At 44.9% G+C, this 23,206-nt stretch overlaps 1 protein-coding gene across 1 annotated transcript in view; it reads left to right on the top strand.

Moving 5' to 3' along the window:
- Window positions 1–342: 342 nt before the first annotated feature.
- The window catches only part of LRP2 (LDL receptor related protein 2), a 233,622-nt gene continuing 210,758 nt past the window's right edge, over window positions 343–23,206 (top strand). Inside the window, exon 1 of the mRNA XM_053284455.1 lies at window positions 343–494. Within this exon, the coding sequence (XP_053140430.1) occupies window positions 401–494 (94 nt within the window). The 5' untranslated portion in view covers window positions 343–400. The remainder of the gene's footprint in view (window positions 495–23,206) is intronic.

Below are 23,206 nucleotides of genomic sequence, written 5' to 3'. Positions count from 1 at the left end.
GTTTGGGGGAGAGAGGGCATTCCATGGGGAATCGTGGATCCCGCTCCACCTCCTCGCGAAAGCACGGATCGATTCCAGCGTGAAGCGCTGCAAGTTCTGCTCCTGTGAGCATCCCCCGTGGCAAAGTGCAGGAGGAGGGGCAGCCCCTGCCCGCGCGGCTCCAAGGGCCTGGAGCAATGCCTCATGCTAGTTCCGGGGCGGCCGGGTATAAAGAGCTTTATGCAATGTCTGGAGGGTGGGAGTGTGGAGAAAACGCGATGTCTCTCACTCAGCTGACGAGCACGCCTTTCTTCTGCAACTAGCGGGATCAGGGAAGGGCGGGGGGGAGCGAAGAGTTGGGCGACCTCCTAACTGAGCCCAGCTAACAACCTTGCTGGGAGCCTGGAGCATCCCAGCCCAGATGGGACCTCACCAGCGCCTGGACGGAGGAGCAGCAGCTGCTTGTAAACTGCTCGTCTTATTCACTGCATGCTTGTTGCAAACTAGCTGCCAAGGTAAGCCGCCAATCCCGGCTTCTGCTCAGTGACTGAGTGGGACTCCGTTTTATTATCAGAGTGAGAAAAGAGGAGGCAGGGAGCGTTTGGAAACCCTTGCGCTGTCTCTAGCCAGAAAGAAGTCCTTGAGGGAAAGAGTTTTGTTGGCCGGGAGAGCCTTCAGCTTCATGTAACAGGTCGCCTGCTGCTGCATTTGGCATATCACTTTTTCCCACAACGAACACACTTGACAATCAACAAAGAGGGCATAGGGGAGAGGGCTCAGCTTGTTCCGTCTGCTGCGGGGATTTAAAACGTGCTCACTCGTTCAGTGCGATTAAGGAGAAGCAGTTCTTCCGAGGAAACGAATCCGTGCAATTTTTTTTAAAACGAGAAATAAGTGCATTTCACCCCACCACACACACACACAGGCACAGTCAGAGACACATGCACGGATTTTAAAAGAGTTTTTGTGTCCACGCGTAAATTCATTAATCCTTCGTATATGATTCTGGGACTGGACATTTAGTACTTCGAAATTTTGCAAACTACTGGCGGGAGTCAAACCGAGGCTACACGGTAGACGCGTGTTTGCGTGGCCGTTAATTGGCTTTGCTATTTTTTGCATAGGCTAAATAGGAATATCTCGTCTTGTGGGCTGGGCTGTGATGGCTGAAATAGGTGCATCTTTTCTGCCCTAAGGAACATTTTGGACTTTACAAGGGTCGTCCGGGAACCTGAGTGTGCGGACATAAGCAGACAGTGAAAGAGAAACTTGGGTATGTGTGCCCATTGCGCAGTGACAACGTTTAGGATTTTGTTGTTTTGCAAGAAACAGATGTTTTGTCTAGAGCACAATAAGCTTCCCTCGCTCAGTCTCAGACAGATTTGAAGTTGGGAGAGAGAACTTTTTCCTCTGAGCTTTGCTGTTGCTAGGCAACGCAAGAGAACATGTGACTGGCAGGGCAGAGCAGACTGAGCAGCGATAGGCCGCATCACCTCCTCGTTTGGTACTAATCCAGTTGTTGAGGATGGAGGCGCTCACTGGCTCCCCCCATTCCACCTTGTAATTGCAGGCTGCAGCCCATTTCTTCCTCCCCCCCCCCCCCGCATTTCTCTGTGGCACACAAACACAACATAATTACCCTACAATGAATGAAAACCCCATTGTCCAAGCCGGATTAGAAGAAGTAAATTTCCTGGGGCACACATATATATAGATGCACCTATTATATATATATATATATAGGTCTGCCCCCCTCCATAGCGCTAGTGTGTGTGTGTTATGTGGATGCATTCAAATTGTTAATCTGCTTTCTTTGCTCAACTCTTAGTATAAGCTTCTTAGAAGGAATCAAGTAAGTAATTATACAGCAACTGCTGCTAACAGCACCCTCTTTTTGAGCAGGGAAGTAGTTAGGCAGATACCTGATGTACACCAGGAGCCTTCCAAAAGCTCCAGCTGAGAAGGTCAGAATGGGCAGGAGGCTAATTCCTTTGCAGTTATTATTATTTTCTTTAGTGTCTGAAGCCTGGCACTCAGTGCTGGCACATCTGAGTTTTCAGATGTTTTCCCTCTGAGTGGGCATTTTCTGCCCCACATCTATTTTGGGGAAACCTCTGAGTATTAGAGTTTAATATCAAGGCTTGGAGACAAATTTCAGAGGTAGTCATGTTGATGACTGCATCAAAAATAACAAAGAATCTTGTGGCATCTTAATGACCATCTAATTTGTTGTGGCATAAGTTTTTGTGGACTACAGCCCATTTTGCCAGATCTGTGAAGTGTTAGCTTCAGATCTATGTTGCTTTATCCTCACCTGATACATGTGTGTATGAGAACATGTGCATGTGCAACATGCCCACATGCCCACACATATGTATGGCAGCCAGAGTGTGCCACTTGCATAATGTGTACCTGTGCAAGTCGCCTTCCCCACTCTCTCCCCACTACTGAAGCTCCCTGACCCCCTAAGAGTTATTGTTGAAGGCTGGCTGGGTGGCAACAGCATGGGATGTAATGTGAGGGTCTGTAAGAGGAAGAGAGAATATCCAGAAACTGCAGCCAGACAATATGTTGTGCAAGTTGTACAGATGTCTGTACTCGTGCCTGCTTTTTTGTGAATTATTGTACCTGTGTTCATTTAAAAAGTGAGCCTCAAATTCACGGTACAAATAGGAAATGTAGGGCTGCACCTGTGTTCAACATAATGTGTGAATCACTATACCTGTGTACAGATCTGTACCTGTCTACACTGTACATTTGAAGGAGTGCTCAGCATAATATTTGAATAGGTACTACTCTTGCAAGCAGAGTAGTACCTCTGCTAGTAGTTCCGCTAGCAGAGAGGAGAGCTGGTCTTGTGGTAGCAAGCATGACTTGTCCCCTTAGCTAAGCAGGGTCTGCCCTGGTTGCATTTGAATGGGAGACTACATGTGTAAGCACTGTCAGATATTCCCCTCAGGGGATGAAGCCGCTCTGGGAAGAGCAGAAGGTTCCAAGTTCCCTCCCTGGTATCTCCAAGATAGGGCTGAGATTCCTGCCTGCAACCTTGGAGAAGCTGCTGCCAGTTTGGGTAGACAATACTGAGCTAGATGGACCAATGGTCTGACTCAGTATATGGCAGCTTCCTATATTCCCTTCATGAGCCCTGGGAATCCTCCTTTCCTCTGCAGCCCCACACTGTGCATCTGGGACCATTGCCAAAGTTTCCCAACCCTCAGCAATGCCTTTTGGTGTGTGTGTGCGCGCGTGCGTGCTTAGGGAACTTTAGGAGGGAGGAGGGGTTGTGGAAGGTACATTGCTCTAGATCAGGTGTGTCAAATTGTGGCCCTCCTACAGATGTTGGCCTACAACTCCCATCATCTCTCTCTCTCACACACACGAACGCACACACATTTTTAAACAGAAGAGCCAAAAGGCCATGAAATTTAGTGGTAGCACTAGATCAGTGACATTTCTAACCAATGTGGAGTACTGTTTAGTGTATGGGAATCGGACCTGCATTGAAACCCCTGCTAGCTTGCTGGGTGAGTTTGGGCCACTAAGTGGGCCAGTTTGGAAGGTGCTTCTCCTGCCTGAACTGGCCCACGCAACTAAGAAGCAGGATTCACTAAGACTGTGCCTGTCCTGATGTCTTTTGCAAATGTTTTGATGCCTCCCTCTGCATTCCTTTATTGTGTCAGGAGGCTGGTGCCTCCAAACCACCGTGCCTTTGTTGCACTGTACATGCAACCCAAATACTAGGTATACATTAATGTTTGAGTCGTGTGAAGAGCAGAGATTCAGATGAACCACACTCCCATGCAATAAAGGAGTGTGTTGGAAAGATGTTGGGATGTCTGCAAAAGATGTTAGGACCAGCACATTCTCAGATCATCCTTCTTTTAATTGTGTGGGCTGGAAAAGTATCAGCTGAACCAGCCTGCTCTCTCTCAGTCTAATGTACTTTGGAGGACTGTTGTGAGGATAAAGAGTGGAGTACCATGTATGCTGCTTTGAGAAGATGGGATAAAAATAGAATAATAATGATTTCTAATGCATATCCCAAATGTATACAAGATAAAAACAGATTGACCCATTCATGACTGAAGTTGCTGTGATAACACTATCTTTCTTGGTGTGCTATGCTAATTTAACAACTGTTGTGGAATAGAAACCCAGAGTCCTGATTAAGTCTGAATGGAATAGAATGGAATTTGCTGATCTATTTCAGCAATTTCATGCCTTTCTTTGAAGTGTTTTTGTTGCAATATAGTGACTTGGAGGGTAGCAGCAGCATGTCCTGCGAGACTGAAATGATCTCCCACTGGTTTCTTAATGAAGCTATTTTTGATGTCAGATTTGTGTCAGTTTATTCTCTTGCCCTGTTTATTCTGTGTCAACAGCAAAAAGCCATTGTTAGCAGGTGATAGCACATATCAGGTTGAAGGATGAACAGGTGAACAAACCCCCGATGGTAAGACCAGGGTTCTATGATTTTGTATCCTGAACAGGAGAGTTTTCACAATGAAGAGAAGTAAGAAGTGGGGTCCCCCAGGGATCTGTACTGGGACCGGTGCTTTTTAATTTGTTCATAAATGATCTAGAAGTAGGGGTAAGCAGCAAAGTGGCCAAATTTGCAGATGATACCAAACCCTTTCTGGTGGTGAAATCCAAAATGGATTGTGAGGAGCTCCAAAAAGATTTCTCCAAACTGGGTGAATGGGCAACAAAGTGGCAAATGCGGTTCATTGTTGGCAAGTGTAAAGTGATGCACATTGGGAAGAAAAACCTCAACTTCAAGTATATGCTGATGGGATCTGAGCTGACGGTGACTGACCAGGAGAGAGATCTTGGAGTCGTGGTGTCCAGCTCGTTGAAAGTGTCGACTCAATGTGCGACAGCTGTGAAAAATGCCAATTCCATGCTAGGGATCATTATCATTAGGGGATTGAAAATAAAACGGCTACTATTATAATGCCCTTATACAAAACTATGGTGCGGCCACACCTGGAGTACTGTGTACAATTCTGGTCACCACCACGAGGACGTTGTAGAACTGGAAAAGGTGCAGAAGAGGGCAACCAAGATGATCAGGGGCTTAGAGCACCTCTAGAGCACCTAGAGGCAAGGCTACAACACCTGGGGCTATTTAGTTTAGAAAAAAGATGACTGCGGGGAGACATGGTAGAGGTCTATAAAATCATGCATGGTGTGGAGAAAGTGGATAGAGAGAAATTCTTCTCCCTCTCACATAACACTAGAACTAGGGGTCATCCCATGAAATTGATTGCCAGGAAATCTAGGACCAACAAACAGAAGTACTTTTTCACACAATGCATAATCAACCACCTCCAGCCTCAAAGGCAGGATGCCTCTGAGTACCAGTTGCAGGGGAGTAAGAGGAGAGAGGCCATGCCCTCAACTCCTGCCTGTGGCTTCCAGCGGCATCTGGTGGGCCACTGTGTGAAAGAGGATGCTGTTGGACTAGATGGGCCTTGGGCCTGATCCAGCAGGGCTGTTCTTATGTTCTAGTTATGGAGACAGTGTTGGCATCTGGGTTTGTATCTCTGTTAGATAGTCTATCGTTGCTGTTGAGTAGCCCTTTTAGATTAAGGAGACTGTCTGTAAACACAGACAGGTGTAATCCAAGGCCTGTAAGAGATAAATAGCATTGTCCAGAATGGACTGTGGGTAACTGGTGATAGGTTGGGTTAGTTTTAGCTGGAAACTATAGGTGACAAGTAGTGTTGTGTCAGTTTCTCTTTTGGAACTGTCCTATAATACTTGGGTATTTTCCACTGGGTACCAGTCTAGCTTTGTTGACTTGTGACTTCGTTTAATTGTTTTAAGAATGCCTGACATAAATTCTTTAGGTGAGGATTCCTGTCTGAGTAACTGGAACAAATACTGTATCATAAGCCTTGGCTAATAAATCATGTAGTACACTCTGAGTGGTAACTGGAAGTGTCTAGTAGTAAGTGGATTTTCTGTACAAGGAGCTGTTTATATGTCCCTTGCATAGTTTCACCATGGTATCCTATAAGTCAACCTGCTGTGTGGACTGGCCCAGGCTCAGGTGAAGGTGAGGTGGAATTTGAGGTCCTGGTTAAATTTCTCAAGAGCCTCCATCTCAAAGGTCCAGATTATGAAGACATCATTTCTATATCTCGGTTCTGTAAGGGGCCCTGGAGGACAGGAGCTGAGGAAATATTGCTGTATATTAGCCAGGGGTGGAGTGGTCCCAGAGACAAGGTCAGAGTGGTCCCAGAGACAAAATTTCAAAATGGGCCCCCTGGTCATTGCCTTCCTCTAAAAATAAAATATCTATATATTCAAGGAAGCTCGGGCGGGTGTTCGGTGGGGGAGACATGTCTCTGCCCCACCACCCGAGGCAGCCCCCCCCGCGAGACAGCGGTCTCCCCTTGCCCTATTATAGTTTCGTCCCTGATGTTAGCCATGAATGTGTTGGCAACCAACCCCTTCTAACTGGGCAAAGAGGCACCTTTTAAAGTCTTGGCTTTCTTATACTCAGCAGGCAACCTTTTATATTCAACCCAGCATAACATAATTTGAGAAAGTTCATCATCAAAGGCTCTTAAGTAAATTTAGCAGTCATGGGGTAAGGGGGCAAGTTCATGTGTGGTTTGGTGACTTGGTTGAAAGACAGGAAACAAAGAGTTGGAATAAATGGACAGTTTTCACAATGGAGGGAAGTAGGAAGTAGGGTCCCCCCAGGGATCTGTACTAGGACCAGTGCTTTTTAATTTATTCATAAATGACCTAGAAGTTGGGGTAAACAGTGAGATGGCCAGATGCAGATGGCACTAAACTATGTAGGGTAGTGAAATCCAAAACAGATTGTCAGGAGCAACAAAAGGATCTCTCCATACTGGGTGAGTGACGAAATGGCAAATGTAGTTTGATGCAAGTAAGTGTAAAGTGATTCACATTGGGGCAAAACACCCCACAAACACCAAAACCCAACCGCATATACACTGATGGGGGCAGAGATGTCAGTGACTGACTAGGAGAGGGATCCTGCGGTTATGATAAACATATTGTGGAAAGTGTCAGTTCAGCTGTGAAAAAGGCAAATTCCATGCTAGGGGTCATTAGGAAGCTGGTTGAAAAGCTTTTTTACAGCTCTATGGCATGTCTATACCTGGAGTGCTGTGCATAGTTCTGATCAGTGTATCTCAAAAAGGACATTATGGAACTGGAAAAGGTGCAGAAGAGGGTAACAGTGGCCTAGAGCCCCTTCTTTAGGAGGCAAGGTTACAACATCTGGAGCTCTTTAGTTTAGAAAAAATGCAACTAAAGGAAGACATCATAGAGGTCTATAAAATATTCATGTTGTGGAGAGAGTAGATAGGGAGAAATCTTTCTCCCTCTCACATAACACTAGAACCAGAGGTCATCCCATGAAACTGATTGCCAGGAAATTTAGGGTCAGCAAAGAGAAGAGAGCTGGTCTTGTGGTAGCAGCATGACTAGTCCCCTTAGCTAAGCAGCGTCCACCCTGGTTGCATATGAAAGGGAGACTAGAAGTGCGAGCACTGTAAGATATTCCCCTTATGGGATGGAAGTGCTCTGGGAAGAGCATCTAGGTTCCAAGTTCCCTCCCTGGCATCTCCAAGATAGGGCTGAGAGGGATTCCTGCCTGCAGCCTTGGAGAATCTGCTGACAGTTTGTGTAGACAATACTGAGCAAGATGGACCTATGGTCTGACTCAATATGGCAGCTTCCTATGTTCCTAAGTACTTTTTCTCACAGCATGTAATTTAACTATGGAATTCTCTGCCACAGGAGTTTGAATGGTTTTAAAAGGGGGTTAGACAAATTCATGGAGCACAGGTCTATCAATGGTTACTAGTATTGATGGCGATAGTCTGCCTTGATGGTTATAGACACAGGATGACTCTGAGTACCAGTTGCAGCGGAGCAACAGCAGAGGGAGGGCATTCCTTTATCTCTTGCATGTGGGCTTCCCAGAGACATCTGGTGGGTCACTGTGTGAAACAGAATGTTGGACTAGATGGGCCTTGGGCCTGATCCAGCAGGACTGATCCTCTCAGCAGCTGTTGCTGGTGTCTCTCTTGTCATTTTTTTAGACTGAGAGGTTTTTTGGGACAGGGCACCATTTTCTCATTCTTTTTGCTATGTAAACTACTTTCAGGATTTCTTTTATTTCTCTCTCTCTCTCACCACCACCTCCACCACCACATGAAGCTATGTGGGTACCCATGGCAGTGCCAGTGATGCAAATTGCCCCCAGATATGAAAGAATTGTGGTGCTTTGCTGGATTGAATTAATGGCAGAACTTGGTGGGCTGATGTGTTGTGGTATCATCAGGTCTAGCATTCCTGATAGTTTGTAGTACATCTTTATGGAGAATATTGGAACCTTCATATCCATGGTTTCTAGGAGCCTCTATATCCAGGGGTGCAAGGATTCTTTGTGAAATGGACAATGGGTTACAATTTCCTCAGGAAGTCAGTGGTATCCAATTATCTAGGGCGGGGCTTGACAAACCCTAGGTGTCAGGGAGCCATGGTACCTTGAAATTCTTGCATGCAGAAGGTTGCATGGAGCCTAGACAAGGATATTCAGAGGTAGGTATTCAGAATCTAAGACTAAGTTCCCCCCACTACTTCTTGCCTTTTAAATTTTTGTTTTGAGGGGAGGCATCTTAGATTCAGTCTTCTTTCTTTTACAGGTATAACCTGTATTTAACCTCTGACTTTAAGGCACTGAAGCTCTTCCCACGATCAAGTGGGAAGGGCTACCCTCTTTTGTGGGGAGGAAGCCTGAAAGCACTTACCTCCCCGCAGACGATCACGGACATGGCTCTGGGCAGGCAGATTGGTGGCACAGGTGAGCGGCAGCTTCCCTCCAGCTTTCCAGCCACTTGCTTGGCCACTCCCGGCTTGGGCAAAGGGTGCCCCCACCCCCTGGAGCCCCAGTAATGCACCATGTGAATGTGTGATGCATTTTTGGGATCCCCTTCCCCAAGTGGGAGGGTAAGTCCTACCCTTAAGTAAGTGTGCACAGGATTGTGCTATTAATGTATTGCACACTTTTTGATGAAAGGTAAATGTAGACCTTTGGACAATTTTCCTTCCATTATGGCTGTTTGTAATTTGTGCAATTTATTGTGACTGGAGAAGTTGGGAGTTGTAGTTCAGCAACAGCTGGATGGCCAATTTTGCCCATACTGATCTAGGCCAATCTTCCTGTTATTAGATTTCCCCTTTAAAAAAGAATGTTGGTAGGTGTTAACAAGAATATTTATTTATTTTTATTTTTACGTTTATGTCCCGCTCTTCCTCCAAGGAGCCCAGGGCGGTGTACTACATACTTGAGTTTCTCCTCACAACAACCCTGTGAAGTAGGTTAGGCTGAGAGAGAAGTGACTGGCCCAGAGTCACCCAACTAGTATCATGGCTGAATGGGGATTTGAACTCGGGTCTCCCCAGTCCTAGTCCAGCACTCTAACCACTACACCACGCTGGCTTATCTGTTTAGACTTTTATATCTGTTTAGACTTCGTGTGGCACAAAATACGTGTAGCACAAGTTCATAAAGTTCATTCTCCTATTTTTATTATTTTTGAAATTTTGAAATCTGTGAAATTATTTTTGAAATGGGGGACATCAGTGAAGCAATATCCAAGCCTCTTCATAGTTTGAGAACAAATTAAATTTCAGTTAACTAGAAAATCATTATCAGTGAGTGTTTTGGGGATGAACAGTACTTGATTCTTGTACTCCTTCATCTTTCTCTAATAATTTACTCCTTTTTTATGTCCCAGGCAGTGAAGTGTATCTGGAATTTGCTAAGTAATCACCTAAAGTGGAGAATAGGACAAGAAGACAACATTTGAGTTAAATGTTGAAAGCAGTAACTAGATGACACCTGGTTAGACTTAAATTCCTCTTTTGCAATGGTTAGAATTACGGCCAATGATTAAGCTGCAGAACTGAAGACAAACAGGTATTGGGCATCCAAAGAGATTTAAGCGAAGATAGATGTGCAATCTGTCCAACACTTCATTCCATGAAAGACAGCCCTTCTTTCATATATTGAGCAAACTGGAAATTTGAGCAAGAAAATTCCACTTTAATCCAGATTTACCTGCCATGTGTTCTACAGGAAATGAGAACAACAGTCATTTGAGGGGAAATGGTAAACAGCAATACCAGTAAAGCCTTTTCTGTATCCACCGCCCCGCCTCCTGGGTGTCCTGGGCTGAAGGAGTATTGCTCTGAGCCTTTGCTCCTTATTTACCTTCTTGCAATATTAGAGTTTTGGCAGATCAAAGACCACTAATATTTTTTCTTTTGGATAATGTAGAGTAAAACCTTCTGGCTTTTAGTGCAGGTTTTTGGTTTTTTTTAACTTAGTGATTGCTCCTGAAAAGTCCTACCAAATGCAGTGGACTGAATAACAACTTTCAGAATTTGACCCCCAGTAATTTGCATTGCTTAGCTTGTACTACCTTAATGTAAGATTAACCAAATTGAACCTTGTAATTTTTGTCATTAAAACACACACACACACACACACACACACAAAACTAGGTGGAAAGCCATTGGAACAGTTCCCATTCTTAGAGCATGGTCTGAAGGTACAAGATCCAACAGCATTGCTGAAGCTAAGCCTGTATGGCTTTGGTAAATTGTTGAATAGAAGACATCCTGAGAACCCTAAACAGTTTTGGGTTTCATGATGGAATAAAGCTGGAACTATTGCCATGAATGGCCAAGCCAAGGCAATTTTGTTATATAGTAATTTGATACAACTCCCCTCAGATTTTCTAAGACATGATTAAAAAGTTGATAGCATCCCAAACCATCTAAGGGTTTCCAGGAAAGCAGTACTTTTTGTAACATCCAAATATTCTTGATAAATGATGTATAGGTTATGACCTTGATGAAAATTAGTTTCATTTTTCTTAAATTAAGCTTAATAATAACAACTTAATTAGCTGAAAATGTCATCTGAATGTGTTATTGTTTATTAACAGGTTACCAGCAACCTGTTAATTGAATGATAAACTATACAATGCTTACAGAGGTGTTTCTACAACTTGTATGAAATAATCACCCTGACCAGAATCTTTGAGCATGCAGGATGCCCCAAGGAGATGATCCATTTACGCATTGGAAAGTGAAGCAGATTTGGGGTAAATTGGCACAGCTGTTGTAGGTGGGATCATTATGCCCATAAGAAATTGTACATTGGGCTGTGGGCAGAAGCGGAGGTTTGCTAGCTGTCCTGATATTGCCTTGTCCCACAGACAAGAACATGTACTGAATTTGTAATGTGTATACAGAGAAAGAAATGTGCGGTGATGGAACTCTTTTGAAATCATCTCTGAAGACGTTAAATTCCTCCTTGGAACCTGCTACTTCACATGCACACCAAGTGATACTGTTGTACCCCAGAGAAAGCTGCTGTGTACTCCCTTTGAATCCGTTAAATGGTTTCAGGAAGAAAGACTACTTGAATAAATATTTTAAACTTTAAAAAGGTTGGCAGTTGAGAACTTTGTAAACTTCTGCATTGGTTTGCCCGCGCATGCAGAATATCATTTTCACAGCAGATGAAAGGAGCAGATGACTCTGGGCCTTTGTTATTGACATCTTGTTGATATTTCTTCCCAGTCATGAAGTGCCCTGAACTGCCTGAACTAAAAGGTGGCAAAGTTAGTACTCAGAGATGGCTGCCCCACCTTTCTGTGTCATCCTCCACATGTTTACAATATTCATAGTCAAAAAGGTATTTACACAGATCCCCTGTAGGTCAATGTGCTCTTCTCCATGGGAGGGTACGACTGCATCTCTTTTGTAGACAGCTACAATTCAGTATAGTAAGAATCCTGTGCTCTGGGCAAGATAAGAACATTCTCCTTACTACATAAAACTTCACACAGAATCTAGAGTCAGTGTGGTGTAGTGGTTAGAGTGTTGTCCTAGAGCCAGGGAGACCGGAGCTCAAATCCCATTCACCCATGGAACTGGGGTGACTGTGGGCCAGTCACTTATCTCTTAGCCTAACCTACCTTATAAGGTTGTTGTTGGGATAAACATAACCATGTACACTGTACTGGGCTCCTCAGAAGAAAAGTGGGATATAAATGTATAAATAAATGTCTGACTGCATTTGCCTTTGGCCACCTTTGAGAAAAACGTACATGGGGGCCAGAAATAGGGAGTTTTAGAATCTGGTTAGAATCTATCTCAAATCCTTTAATCTGGTCATGGATGTGGGTGCATTGTTTAGGAAACTGTACAGTCTAAGTTAGATTCATTGGAACTAAAAACAGGGAGCACATGAAAACACACTAAAGCTTGGTGATGTCTTTCATGTTTTCTAGTGTGTTTTCACACTAATGTGTTCTAGTGTGCTTTCATGCTTTTTATTGTGCTTGGAAGTTTGATTGTCCTTTTCACCAACTTGGTTTAAATGTGTTTCTTTAAGTAAACCTAGTTTGTCCTGGTGAAAGTCAACGGACCAGGCCTAAACGTAAGAAACGAATAGAACATAGGCATTTTAATAGTTCACCATTCTTTGAGAATCTTTTTCAGTCAATGCGTTTTGCACTTTTAGCTCAGCATATTTCTCTGAACTGCTTTCAAGAACTGAACTTTAATGAGTAAACATGTAAAAGTTGAAGTGAATGGATGACATTTTGTGGAATTTAAAACAACTCTTCTAATGTTTGTTTTGTTCTTACATTTAAAGATCAAAGGATCAGTGTTGTTCTCTCTCTGTGTGTAAAACATACAGTGAAGCTATTCCCACAACCAGGAGAGATCAGGCTAAGGGAGCCTGGCCTGATTTCTCCTGGCCGTGTGCTGCCACGCGAGGTGTGTGGCTCCCGGCAGCAACCTACCAAAATTACCTCTCCCCTTAAAGCGGAGCGAGTGCTCCGGTAACCCTGTTTAGTTGATAGTGTGCTGCCGTGCCACGGCTCTGCGCCACGGCAACACATGAGGAGACCCCCACTGGGAGGCTAAAAGAAGCCTCCCAGCCCCAGGGGGTCTCTCCAGAATGCCCCACACCCTTGTGTGGGGCATCCTGGAACTTCCAGGGTCCAGGTGGCCCCTGATCCCCACCTCCCCTGTGGGCTCTGTGACAGAGCTGGCAATCATGTGGGTGACGAATCCGGCCGCCTAAGGACGGCTCCCTGCCTGTGTGCAGGGACAGCAGGCTAAGCCCTCTTTCCCTGCACTAACCCTAACAGCGCTTCACACCAATTGTGTGAAGTGCCTCAATAAGTCTTTGCTTTCTTAGCAATTTTAGCCTACTTTCCAGTAGACTTATGAAATCACCCGGCATTCTTTGTGTGTGCTTGTGTGTCTGTGTGTGCGCCCCCACCCCACATCAGCTTCACAATGCTGGACCAATATGAACCAAATTGGGTATAGTTGTAGGGGCACATAGGGACACCTCAGTGATTTGTGTTCATGTCATCCACCCCAATTCAAGATGGCGGATACATAAACTTTTGAGGCGCAAGTGGGCGAACTGGTCGACCGTCTAACTGATTTGAACCCAATTTGGTACAGTTGTAGTGAGTGACTCACAGGGACAGCTCAGTGGCGTGGTTTGTGATGATGTTACCCCCCCAGTTCAAGATGGCGGATATGTGAACATTTGTGGCGCAATTGGGCTAACTTGTGAACTGCTTAACCAATTTGAATCAAATTTGCTACTAGTGTAGGGCATAGTTTGTAACGATGTCATCAACTCTCATTCAAGATGGCTGATGCATGAATGTTTGAGGCGCAAGTGGGCTAACTTGTGAACTGCTTAACCAATTTGGACCAAATTTAGTCCATTTATAGGGATAGTGAAAGGAAAGTAGGCAGATTAGTTTTTACTTGAACAACTTGTATTGTTAATCTGATTAACTTTGATTTAGTGTTCTGATTTACACCTTCAGTTCATACAAAGACAAGCTATTGTATCTATACAAAACCCCATTTATTTTAATAAAGGTAAATTCAGAATATATCGAGCAGGTTAGATTTGTACTCATCCAAATTAAGGAAGTCCACACCTCAAGGAATATATTCCAAGTTTAGAGTATTCAGAATTACCTATTCTTAATTTCTGGAGTCCTCTCCTTGGGAAAAAAGAAAAATCTTAAGATTTCATTTATTTCATGGATGAGAAGAAGAACCCAGAGGCGTAACTAGGGAAAAAAGCGCCTAGGGCAAGCACTGAAATTGCGCCCCTGTTCAAACAGGAATGATGGGACTTGTAGTCAACAATATCTGGAAATCCCTGTTAAAAGGAACACTGTACCATCTAGACACGGCTGTTGATCAAAACCTGAAAATATGAGCCATCTCTGTAAAAGACTTAGAACAACAGTCAGGAGTTATGCGAGGATTCCAAGTGTCATTTTCTCTGTCTCATCTCATTCTTTTTAAAAAACATGACTTTGTCTTAGAGGATCAGCTGCCCAAATCGCCACTAGCAAAATAGGGGAAGAAGAAGGTGGTGGTGGTGGTGGTGGTGGTGGGTGTCTATAAACCAGTGAATGATTCCTGCCAGCCTTTGTCTTATGATGACTGTTGGCTCATGATGGGGTATATGTGCATTCACCACACTAGTGCTTACTTTGACACCAAGAGGGAGGAGGATACATTAGTTTGCCACACTAGACAGAGGCATTTGCAACAGGAGCAGACAGCCAAGTTCTGCCAGGGCCAAAACCAGCCCCTGCCAGACTAAGAAATCATTGTAATTTGCCCCTTCCTGTCACAAGCAGTGTGCTGTTCTTTTATTATTGACTCTAACTCTCAAATATCCCAGTCATGGATGGAAAATTCAGGGTCAATTTACAAGAGACACATTTTCTACATGGAAGTTTCTTCTGTGCTGGTGTTGTGCAGAAACCCATGTGTAGTGACCACCAGGGGCATAGCAAGGTTGGAATGGGCCAAGATGAGATTTTAAAATGGGCCCCCATCCCCTCAAAGTCCAGGGCCTCCACACATCCCAGGCCTCCAAGGATTTAAGTCTGATATTTCAAAATAAGTATGCTGCCTGGAAATACATTTCACTGAATACACACATGCACACTTCACAGTGTATAGTGATAAACATTGAGTACTATATATTTGTGCTAATTTTAATGCCTAGAACACACTAGCAACGCTAATTATTAAAATGGCCCCCTTGCTGCAGATTAGCAAAGGAGACTTTTAACCATGCAGGATGAGCCTATGTTTGTTTTCTCAGAATTCTGAACAAATTCAGTAAAGTTTGATTGCAGGAGGTTTTTCACACGAGGCTTTTAAAGCGCTTTAACACACGTCTCCTCTGGAATGGAGGTGCTGCATTCACATGTTGGCCAGATTTACCCTGAAGTCCCTGCAAGTTATTGGAGAGCAGTTCACACACAAGAAAAATAAAATAAAATAAAAGCACAACACATGCTTCACAGTTCTCACTCAGACCTTCTGGGTTGCAAAACAACTTGAACATAAGTGCATTTATAAATGAATGAAAGAATGAATGAATGAATAAATATTTGTTCCAGAAGTTTTTGTAATTTTCTGACATGAAACAAGCCACTTATAGGCCTTAGATAGTTTTTGTTTTTAAAGCCAGCAAATCTTTCAGTCTGTTTTAAATTAAATATTCAGAGACTTCTCAGTCTCGCCCCACCACCCATATCAAAGCCCTATGGCAAGCAGATCCCTATATATGGGGGTAACCACAAAACGGAATTCACTTGCAAAAGCTGTGCTGGATGGTCTGGTCTGCTGCAGGGAGCTCTGCCAGCCTCTTTCCTGGCTTGCTGGGGCCTGCCGAGTCCAGGTGCCCACCTGCCGATCAGCTGAGAGGCGGGGAGAGAAGAGCTCTGCAGTTTGCAGGCTGCTCTAATCCTAGGCCTCGTTGCCGATCCTAGGCCGGAGCTGGAGGCAAGTGGCTGAGGGGCCCGGGGGCTGGGCAGGTGGGCAATGGGGTGGGGGTGGCAGGAACTGGCATGGCACCCCCACCTCATTGGCGCCTAGGGCATGTGCCCTCCCTGCCCCCCCCCCCCCAGTTCTGCCTAGGGAAGAACCTTTGTAGTTACTCAGTAAAGAAGTAAAGTACACGCTATTGCAGTAAGCTATTGCTGTACACGCTATTGCAGTAAGCTTAGGGAATGGTGTAGGGGCCCCAGTTGCATCAACAGCAGGACCAAAACAAAACACTGTCCCACACCTCATTAGTGGGCTGACCCTGAAAATTCTTAGAACTGTGTTAAGAATCTTTACATAGCACTTTTAAACCAAAAAGTTCTTAAAGCAGTTTACATAGAAATAGAAAGGTGTGTGTCCTGCCCCCGCCCAGGCTTTGTAGTCTATAAAGAAAAGCAAGGTAGGCCCCAGCAACAGCCTCTGGAAAGACACTGCGCCAGGGTGTGGATAGGGCCAGTTGCTCTCCCCCTGCTGGATATTAGAGAGTCACCACTTTGAAAGGGGCCTCTCTGACCAGTTGGCACCAGCCCACCACAATACAGGACTGGTGGGGGCTGCTGGACACGGTGAGTTGTGCAGGCCTTCCAATCTCTCTCTCTCTCTCTCTCTCTCAGGTCACTCAGAGTTAACAGGAGGTGGGCACATTTGGACAGTCAAAATGCATTCAGCCTTATGTGGATACAATGGTGTGAATATTTTTCTCTTGCCACAGATTGTTATAAATAAATAGTGATTATATTTTGACATATATTGTAATCATTTTTATTATACGTATAACTTGGGTTTGGGTAAAATGTTATGAATTTACTGTGTTGAGTTAAATGTGGCATCTGAAAACAACTTTTATATTTAAGAGTTGTCAAGTGCTTGATCCTCAGCTGACCTTGGGGTATTTTTGGTGCAGATCCAGTGTTTTGTTTAGCTCAGCCCTAGTGCTAGGATGTTTTATTTGCATAATCTTAATTAACATATGCAAATAGACAGTAGCTTAGTTCTTGTCATGTGAGAGGTGGCAACCTACGAGGAAAGGGTAAATGTAACTTCCACCCCTGTTACCACTCAGATAAATTTTAACAACCTGGTGACAACAAAGCTAGAAGACCTTTGAAGCAGCTTTAGCCCTGATGCACATTCATTTTGTAAAGATTCCCTAGTGTTGTGATCTAGAGTTTTATTTCAGTGGGATGACTCGCATCGTTATTTCTGAAAAGGAGCACTAAGGTTGTCTCATATGAAATTAAAATAATCTAGTTGAGATATTTAAAGTCACAACAGGTTGCTTATGAATATGCTCGCTCTCTCTGTATGTATGTATGAATGTATAAAAATTTGTTGGCCTCCATAGAGGCCTATTCATGCACCTTTAAAAAAACTATTGTGAAGTATAATAGTTTTTTTTAAACGATCACGCTTGGAAATGAATTGAATTACATACTTGTCTGAAATTAGCAACAGTGCTTCTGGCATCCTGAATGTGAATGGTAGAAGCTTTCTTTGTGTGCTTTTCAGGTTTTGCCTTTCCCTTCCCTTTCAAGTTAGCTACAGGGTGCCCTTTAAATACATAGCTCATTCCGCAGATGGAATTCACTTTTGCTCCTGACAGTGTGCAAATGTACCAAAGCACTGAGATTCTTTTCATTGCCTCTGCTAATGTACTTCAGTAATTAATCTGAGTTTTGATGAATATGGGTTTGTTGGATTCCAGACCATTTTACTTTGTATTTCAGAGGCTTCATCTCTGCTTCTGCACGTAAGCTTACTGGGGTTTCTACAGGAGAGAAGCTGGACACATTGACATTCCAGCCAGTCCCACTGGCTGACATCCTGACTAAATTACTCAATGGAAATCCTACTGAAATTAAGTAGTCCTTTGGAGTAACTCCCGAGGAGTACTATTGAGTAACTTAGTCTGAATGTCCGCCATTGTTCCTTCTAGAGAAGTCAGTTCAGAATAAGTTCTACCTCTGGTGCTGTCAAAACCATTCAATCTAATGGGATTAGATTTAATTCACTATAGTTTGGAGCATTTCCCCAAGATTGCTTAAGAGGCAGGCTGGCAGGCAGGCAAGATGATTAAGCTCTCTTTTCTTCTTTAACATATATAAACTGCATTATACTGAAAATCAGATCACTGGTCCATTTAACTCTTTTGTTTACACTGACCGGCAGTGGCTCCTCCAGGGTTTCAGATGGGAATCTTTCCCAGCCTTTCCTGGAGATGCCGGGGCTTGAACCTGGGACCTTTTGCCTGCAAAGCAGATGTTCTGCTGTGGAGCTCTAGTCCCTTCTGCCCCCCCCCGTCACATCCACTTTACCTTCCTTTAGCCCCACAGTAGGTACTAGGAAGAAGGAAGAGAGGGTTTTGCAAGGGACAAGCTCTTCCCCCTTTTCCCATGTGCTGTTTAGTCTTCTCCTTTCCTGCCATACTTTATAATGGGGAGCTAGAGCCCTGTAACTGTTGACCTCTGCTGTGCATGTGAGCGTTTGGATCCACAACCTTGCAGACTTCGTGCTTGAATCTTAATGCTCTGTTCTCTGTGCTCTCCATGGTGATTGTGTCCCAAGTGGTATCCCTTGTCAGGAACAACAGAGTATAGGGATTGACCCATGCACAGTCCCATCTCTCACATCTGTGGGTTAGTGATTAATTACAGGTGTAAAAGAGCCCAATATTATTAAAACAAAATGAAAACAATGAAAAGCAACTTCCTAGGAAGGTGGATTTGAACAGAAATGTGGTGGATTTGGAAACAGCATTGTCCCCTACTGCTTCTCTGTTCAAAAATCCTCTTCTCCCTAAAGCTGTCTTTAAAAAAAAAGGGGAGGGGGCATCACTTTGTGTGCAACATACAGTTAGCTTCATATAGTCCAGTTTCATTGATCTTTTGAGTGTAGAAAAAGCATTCAAATAGCTACTCACCAGGTTAATAAAACAAAACATCCTTGGGTTCATCAGGGTTTCATAACCTGGAAGAAAGTTGGTTTTTCACCACCCCCAACCCCCTTTCTGTGTGTTGATATGTGGGCAGACGGGCATGGAAATGTTTTTGTGTGCTGCTAGTTTTTGTGGATTTAATTTCTAGGCTGCTATAGGAAAAAATGCTAGATTTGAACTTTCCTAAGTGGATCTGCTGAACAGAATAGCAACAAATGATTGCATTTGATTTTTTAAATATTCAAATGTAAATATAAAGAGCAAGATAGGAAATAAAAATATTTACAAATTATTTATTTTGCAACTAATATAAAATGTCAAAAGTATTTTTATAGTAACTACATCTTGGAATTCTGGACTATGTTTCCCCCTTAAAGCATGCAAACTAATATGATTTTACTTGAAATGAGTTTGTAGACATAGAGCCGGGTCTCACGATCAGTGAGACCCGGTTTGCGAAGTTGAGCGGGGAGAGCGGGCTAAGCCCGCTCTCCCCGCACACGAGCAAGTGGGAGTCCTGGGTGGCCGGACCGGCCACCCACACGATTGCCAGCTCCGTGATGGAGCTGAGGAGTTCGGGGGCCGTGTGGCCCCTAGAAGCTCCAGTATGCTCTGCGTGAGAGACTGGGGAGACCCCCAGAGCCGGGAGGCGGCTTTTTGCCTCCCCTCCGGGGGTCTCCTCGTGAGTAGGTGTGGTGCAGAGCCGGGCCGTGGCTACTCACAATCTTGAAAACCAGGTTTGCGGAGTGCTTGCTCCGCAAACCTGGTTTTAGGGGAGGGGTACTTGAGCTGGTTACCCGCTCTAGAACCACCAGGCTTGCCTGCGAGCCTGGTGGCTCTCACGATTACAGAAAGTTGGGCTAGTGGAGACTAGCCCGATTTTCTGCAATCGTGAGATTAGCCTCATCCTGTATTATATACACCCCCCCCCGGGTGCCTGTATTTTTACTTGCAATGAATCCTGTTGTTGGGTTGTAGTTTTCTTTGCTTTAATCAAATAATTTGTGAAACAAAGCTCCCTCCGCACATCGTGAGGTCATTCACACAATAAAAAACTGTGTTCTACCAGGTTTGGGCACTGTGTGTGCTCCCAATTTTCAGTTGTGTGGAAGCAAGAGAGGAGGAAAACGTGGGTAGCTTTCCCTTACTTGGCTTCCACACAATCACTTCAACCCAGATTTTCCTCTTACCTTGCTTCCACACAGCCAAACATTGGGAGCACACACAGTGCTCAAACCTAGGTAGATGTTTGTGAGGACATTCACATGTGTGTTGGGGGGGTGGGCAGGTGGGGGAAGGCTGCGCTTCACTTATCTTTCCCCAGATGATCATTTTAGAAGCCTTCAGGCCCCCCCACTCCCGCACGCCCAGATGATCCGTGCTGCATCATTTGAGGCCAGGACTCATCCCGGCCTCTGGATATCCCACAATGTACCACATGATGAGCATAGTGCATTGGGGGATTTCCCTGTCAGACAGGCCCTACATCTGTGTCTATATCTGAGACACGTGGTCCTGGCAGCCAGGTTAAGGGTGCATTATTGCCCTTAACCTTGACCAAAAGCCAGGCTTGAAAGCAGGGTTAGGCAGGTGGGCAGCACTGGGATTTGCAAGGATCCCAGCGCTGCACACAGCCAGCCAAACCCAGGCTGGGCTGTCCTAGTCCTTGTCTGGGTTAGGTTGGTCATGAGAGCAGCCTTTATGATTATGTGAATGACCTCAGCAACTATTTATATTTGATTATCAATGAATGGCCATGAAATACCTTGAATCTTAATATTTGAAGATACTGGACTGGTTTAAATGAACAATGGCCCTACAGCAGCCCTACACACAACAATGTCAGAGCCACTGATACAAATGTGTCCAGCCTGACATCACTCAAGGATGTGCCAATGTGATCATGGCACAGCATTTAATCATGTGTGATGAGTATACCTTTGCATGGATTTTAATTGTAAGCTTCTTTGGGAGTTAAATCTTGACTGAAAAGTGAGGTATAAATAAAAAAACAATAAAAAATAATTGTCTACCAACATCTAATAGTGTGCAAAGCTGGGTTAATGATGAGCTGATGTCAGTGGAATAGGTCCTGTACAACAGGACAGGATATGATTTTTAAAAAATAGTCTTATTGGAATCAGTGGTCATCTTTCTTAAAATGAATAGCTAATCCATTACCTTACTTACCAGCATTATAGCTGAAGATGAATACTAAGTGGCTTTTCAAACATTTTGTGAGAATTTGTATTTTTAGCAGACTACTTTAATTTATAGCTGAATTAAAATTACTAATTGAAAGTCGCATGTGAGGCTTATGAATGTCTTTAAAGTTGCTGGGAGGCATTTACTATTTAATTATTTTGAACTTGATGCCTGCTGGAGACTTTAATTTTTTTTTTTGCTTTGAAGAAAAACAGCTTTCCTGCTTAGTTTCAGCAGATTAGAAAACTGAGTTTTTAAATTGGGGTTGATGTAAAGGAATTAATAGCGATGAATCTATAGGTATTTTATTATTCTGTTAGAGTTGGGGGGGAAATGTCACGGGGTACGGACATAGTAAGTATTTGTGAATGGCATTTTCCAGTGGGCAGTGCAATGGTTTACATGTCCCACAGCATAACGCAGGCAGTGCCAGACCTGCCCCCACCACCGTGGGGCTGTAACACCTGCAGTAATGCTGCTGCAAAAAAGGGCAGTACAGGTACTGCTGATACTTGTGCAATCACATCTTGCATGTGACTTCCACTATTCCCAATGGAAATCATGCACAATGATTGCACAATGTGTGATTGCACAAGAGTTGGCAGTATTGGTATTACCCTCAGCGTTGTGTGTGTTATAGTCCCATTACGGCATGGGAGGGTGGTCTCAAGTTATGCTGTGGGACAAGTAAGCCAATTGATTTGTTACTGAGCACTCTGTTCTCAGTAATCACGGGAGTATATATAAGACGGGTTCACACAGTCATTATTGGGGTAGGTGGTGGGCTACCCAGATTTGCATGATTGTCAGAACTCACATGTTTCCCACCAACCCAGGTTGCTGCCGGCAAGGCTACTCAGTATTTGTACCCGGATTGTCAAGGGTGGAGGAGAGCCCTCCTACCCTGATCGTTTTATTGTGAGCACCCCCCCTGCTGCTCCCACCTTGGCTATTGGCACATGCCCCACTTATACCCACATGCCAAGCATAGACACCTGGACCCAAAGCAGCGGTCAGCAAAGGATGTGCTAGCCTCCAAAGCATACTCTATCCTTCTGAAGCCAAAGCAGCTTCAGCAGGGCTGTGTCCAACTTCTGGGGAGGCTGTCCACACGTACGTGCAAAGCTGGGCTAAGAGAGCCCAGGCAGCCTGGTTTTGCCCACGCACGTGAACTGCCAGGTTCATGCGTGATCATGGCGGCAAACCCTCCTACGATGTCTCCTCTCAAAACGGAGTTAGGAGAGACAGTGCTCTCCTAACCCAATTTTTCTGCTCATGTGGGAGGGGGGATCCCCCTGGGAGGGACTCTGGGAGGGGGGGTTCCCCTTTGTGCACTCGTGCAGTGCATTATTGGGGCTCAGGGGGAGGCAACGCAGGGCACCGTGCCCCGGCATCCCAACCCTCAGAGCTAGCAGCAGCAGCAGCTGGTGCTCTTCTGAGCAGGTGATCTGCCCACCCAAGGGAAGCAAACAGATTGTGTGCGGGGAGGTAAGCTCTTCAGGGCTTCCTCCCCGCAAACTCTGCAGCCTTTTCTCACTGCTTGTGAGAAAAGACTTGTTATCTTAAATACCCAGGGCCAAATAGGGCTTTATAGCCTTAAAACACCTTGAGCCGGGTCTCACGATCAGTGAGACCCGGTCTTTGTGAGTGCGCGGCAAGAGCGGGCTAAGCCCGCTCTCCCCGCACACAAGCAGGGAGGGAGCCCTGGGCGTCCGGATTGGCTACGCACATAATTGCCGGCTCCGTGACGGAGCTAGTGGGGGCTGGGGGGAGCGGGGGCCGATTGGCATGAAGTTCTAGCATGCCCTGCGTGAGCGTGCAGGGCTTGCTGGGGAGACCCCCGGAGCCGGGAGGTGACTTTTCGCCACCCCTCTGGGGGTCTCCTCACGAGTAGCTGCAGTGCGGAGCCATGGTGCGGCTACTCATGATTGGGAAGCCCGCATTTGCGGAGTGCTTGCTCCGCAAACCCGGGCTAAGGGGAGGGCTACAAAAGTGGGCTAGCCAGCGAGCCTGGTGAGCCTGGTGGTTTGCATGATCAGCAAAAATCGGGCTAGCCCGATTTTTGCTGATCGTGAGAATAGCCCCCTTGTATTTTGTCCAGAAATGTATCGGTAGCCAATG

This window comes from Hemicordylus capensis, chromosome 1 (assembly GCF_027244095.1).
Source record: "Hemicordylus capensis ecotype Gifberg chromosome 1, rHemCap1.1.pri, whole genome shotgun sequence".
NCBI lineage: Eukaryota > Metazoa > Chordata > Lepidosauria > Squamata > Cordylidae > Hemicordylus > Hemicordylus capensis.
The sequence above is the reverse complement of the archived record's forward strand: the minus strand, read 5'-3'. Positions and strand labels throughout refer to the sequence as shown.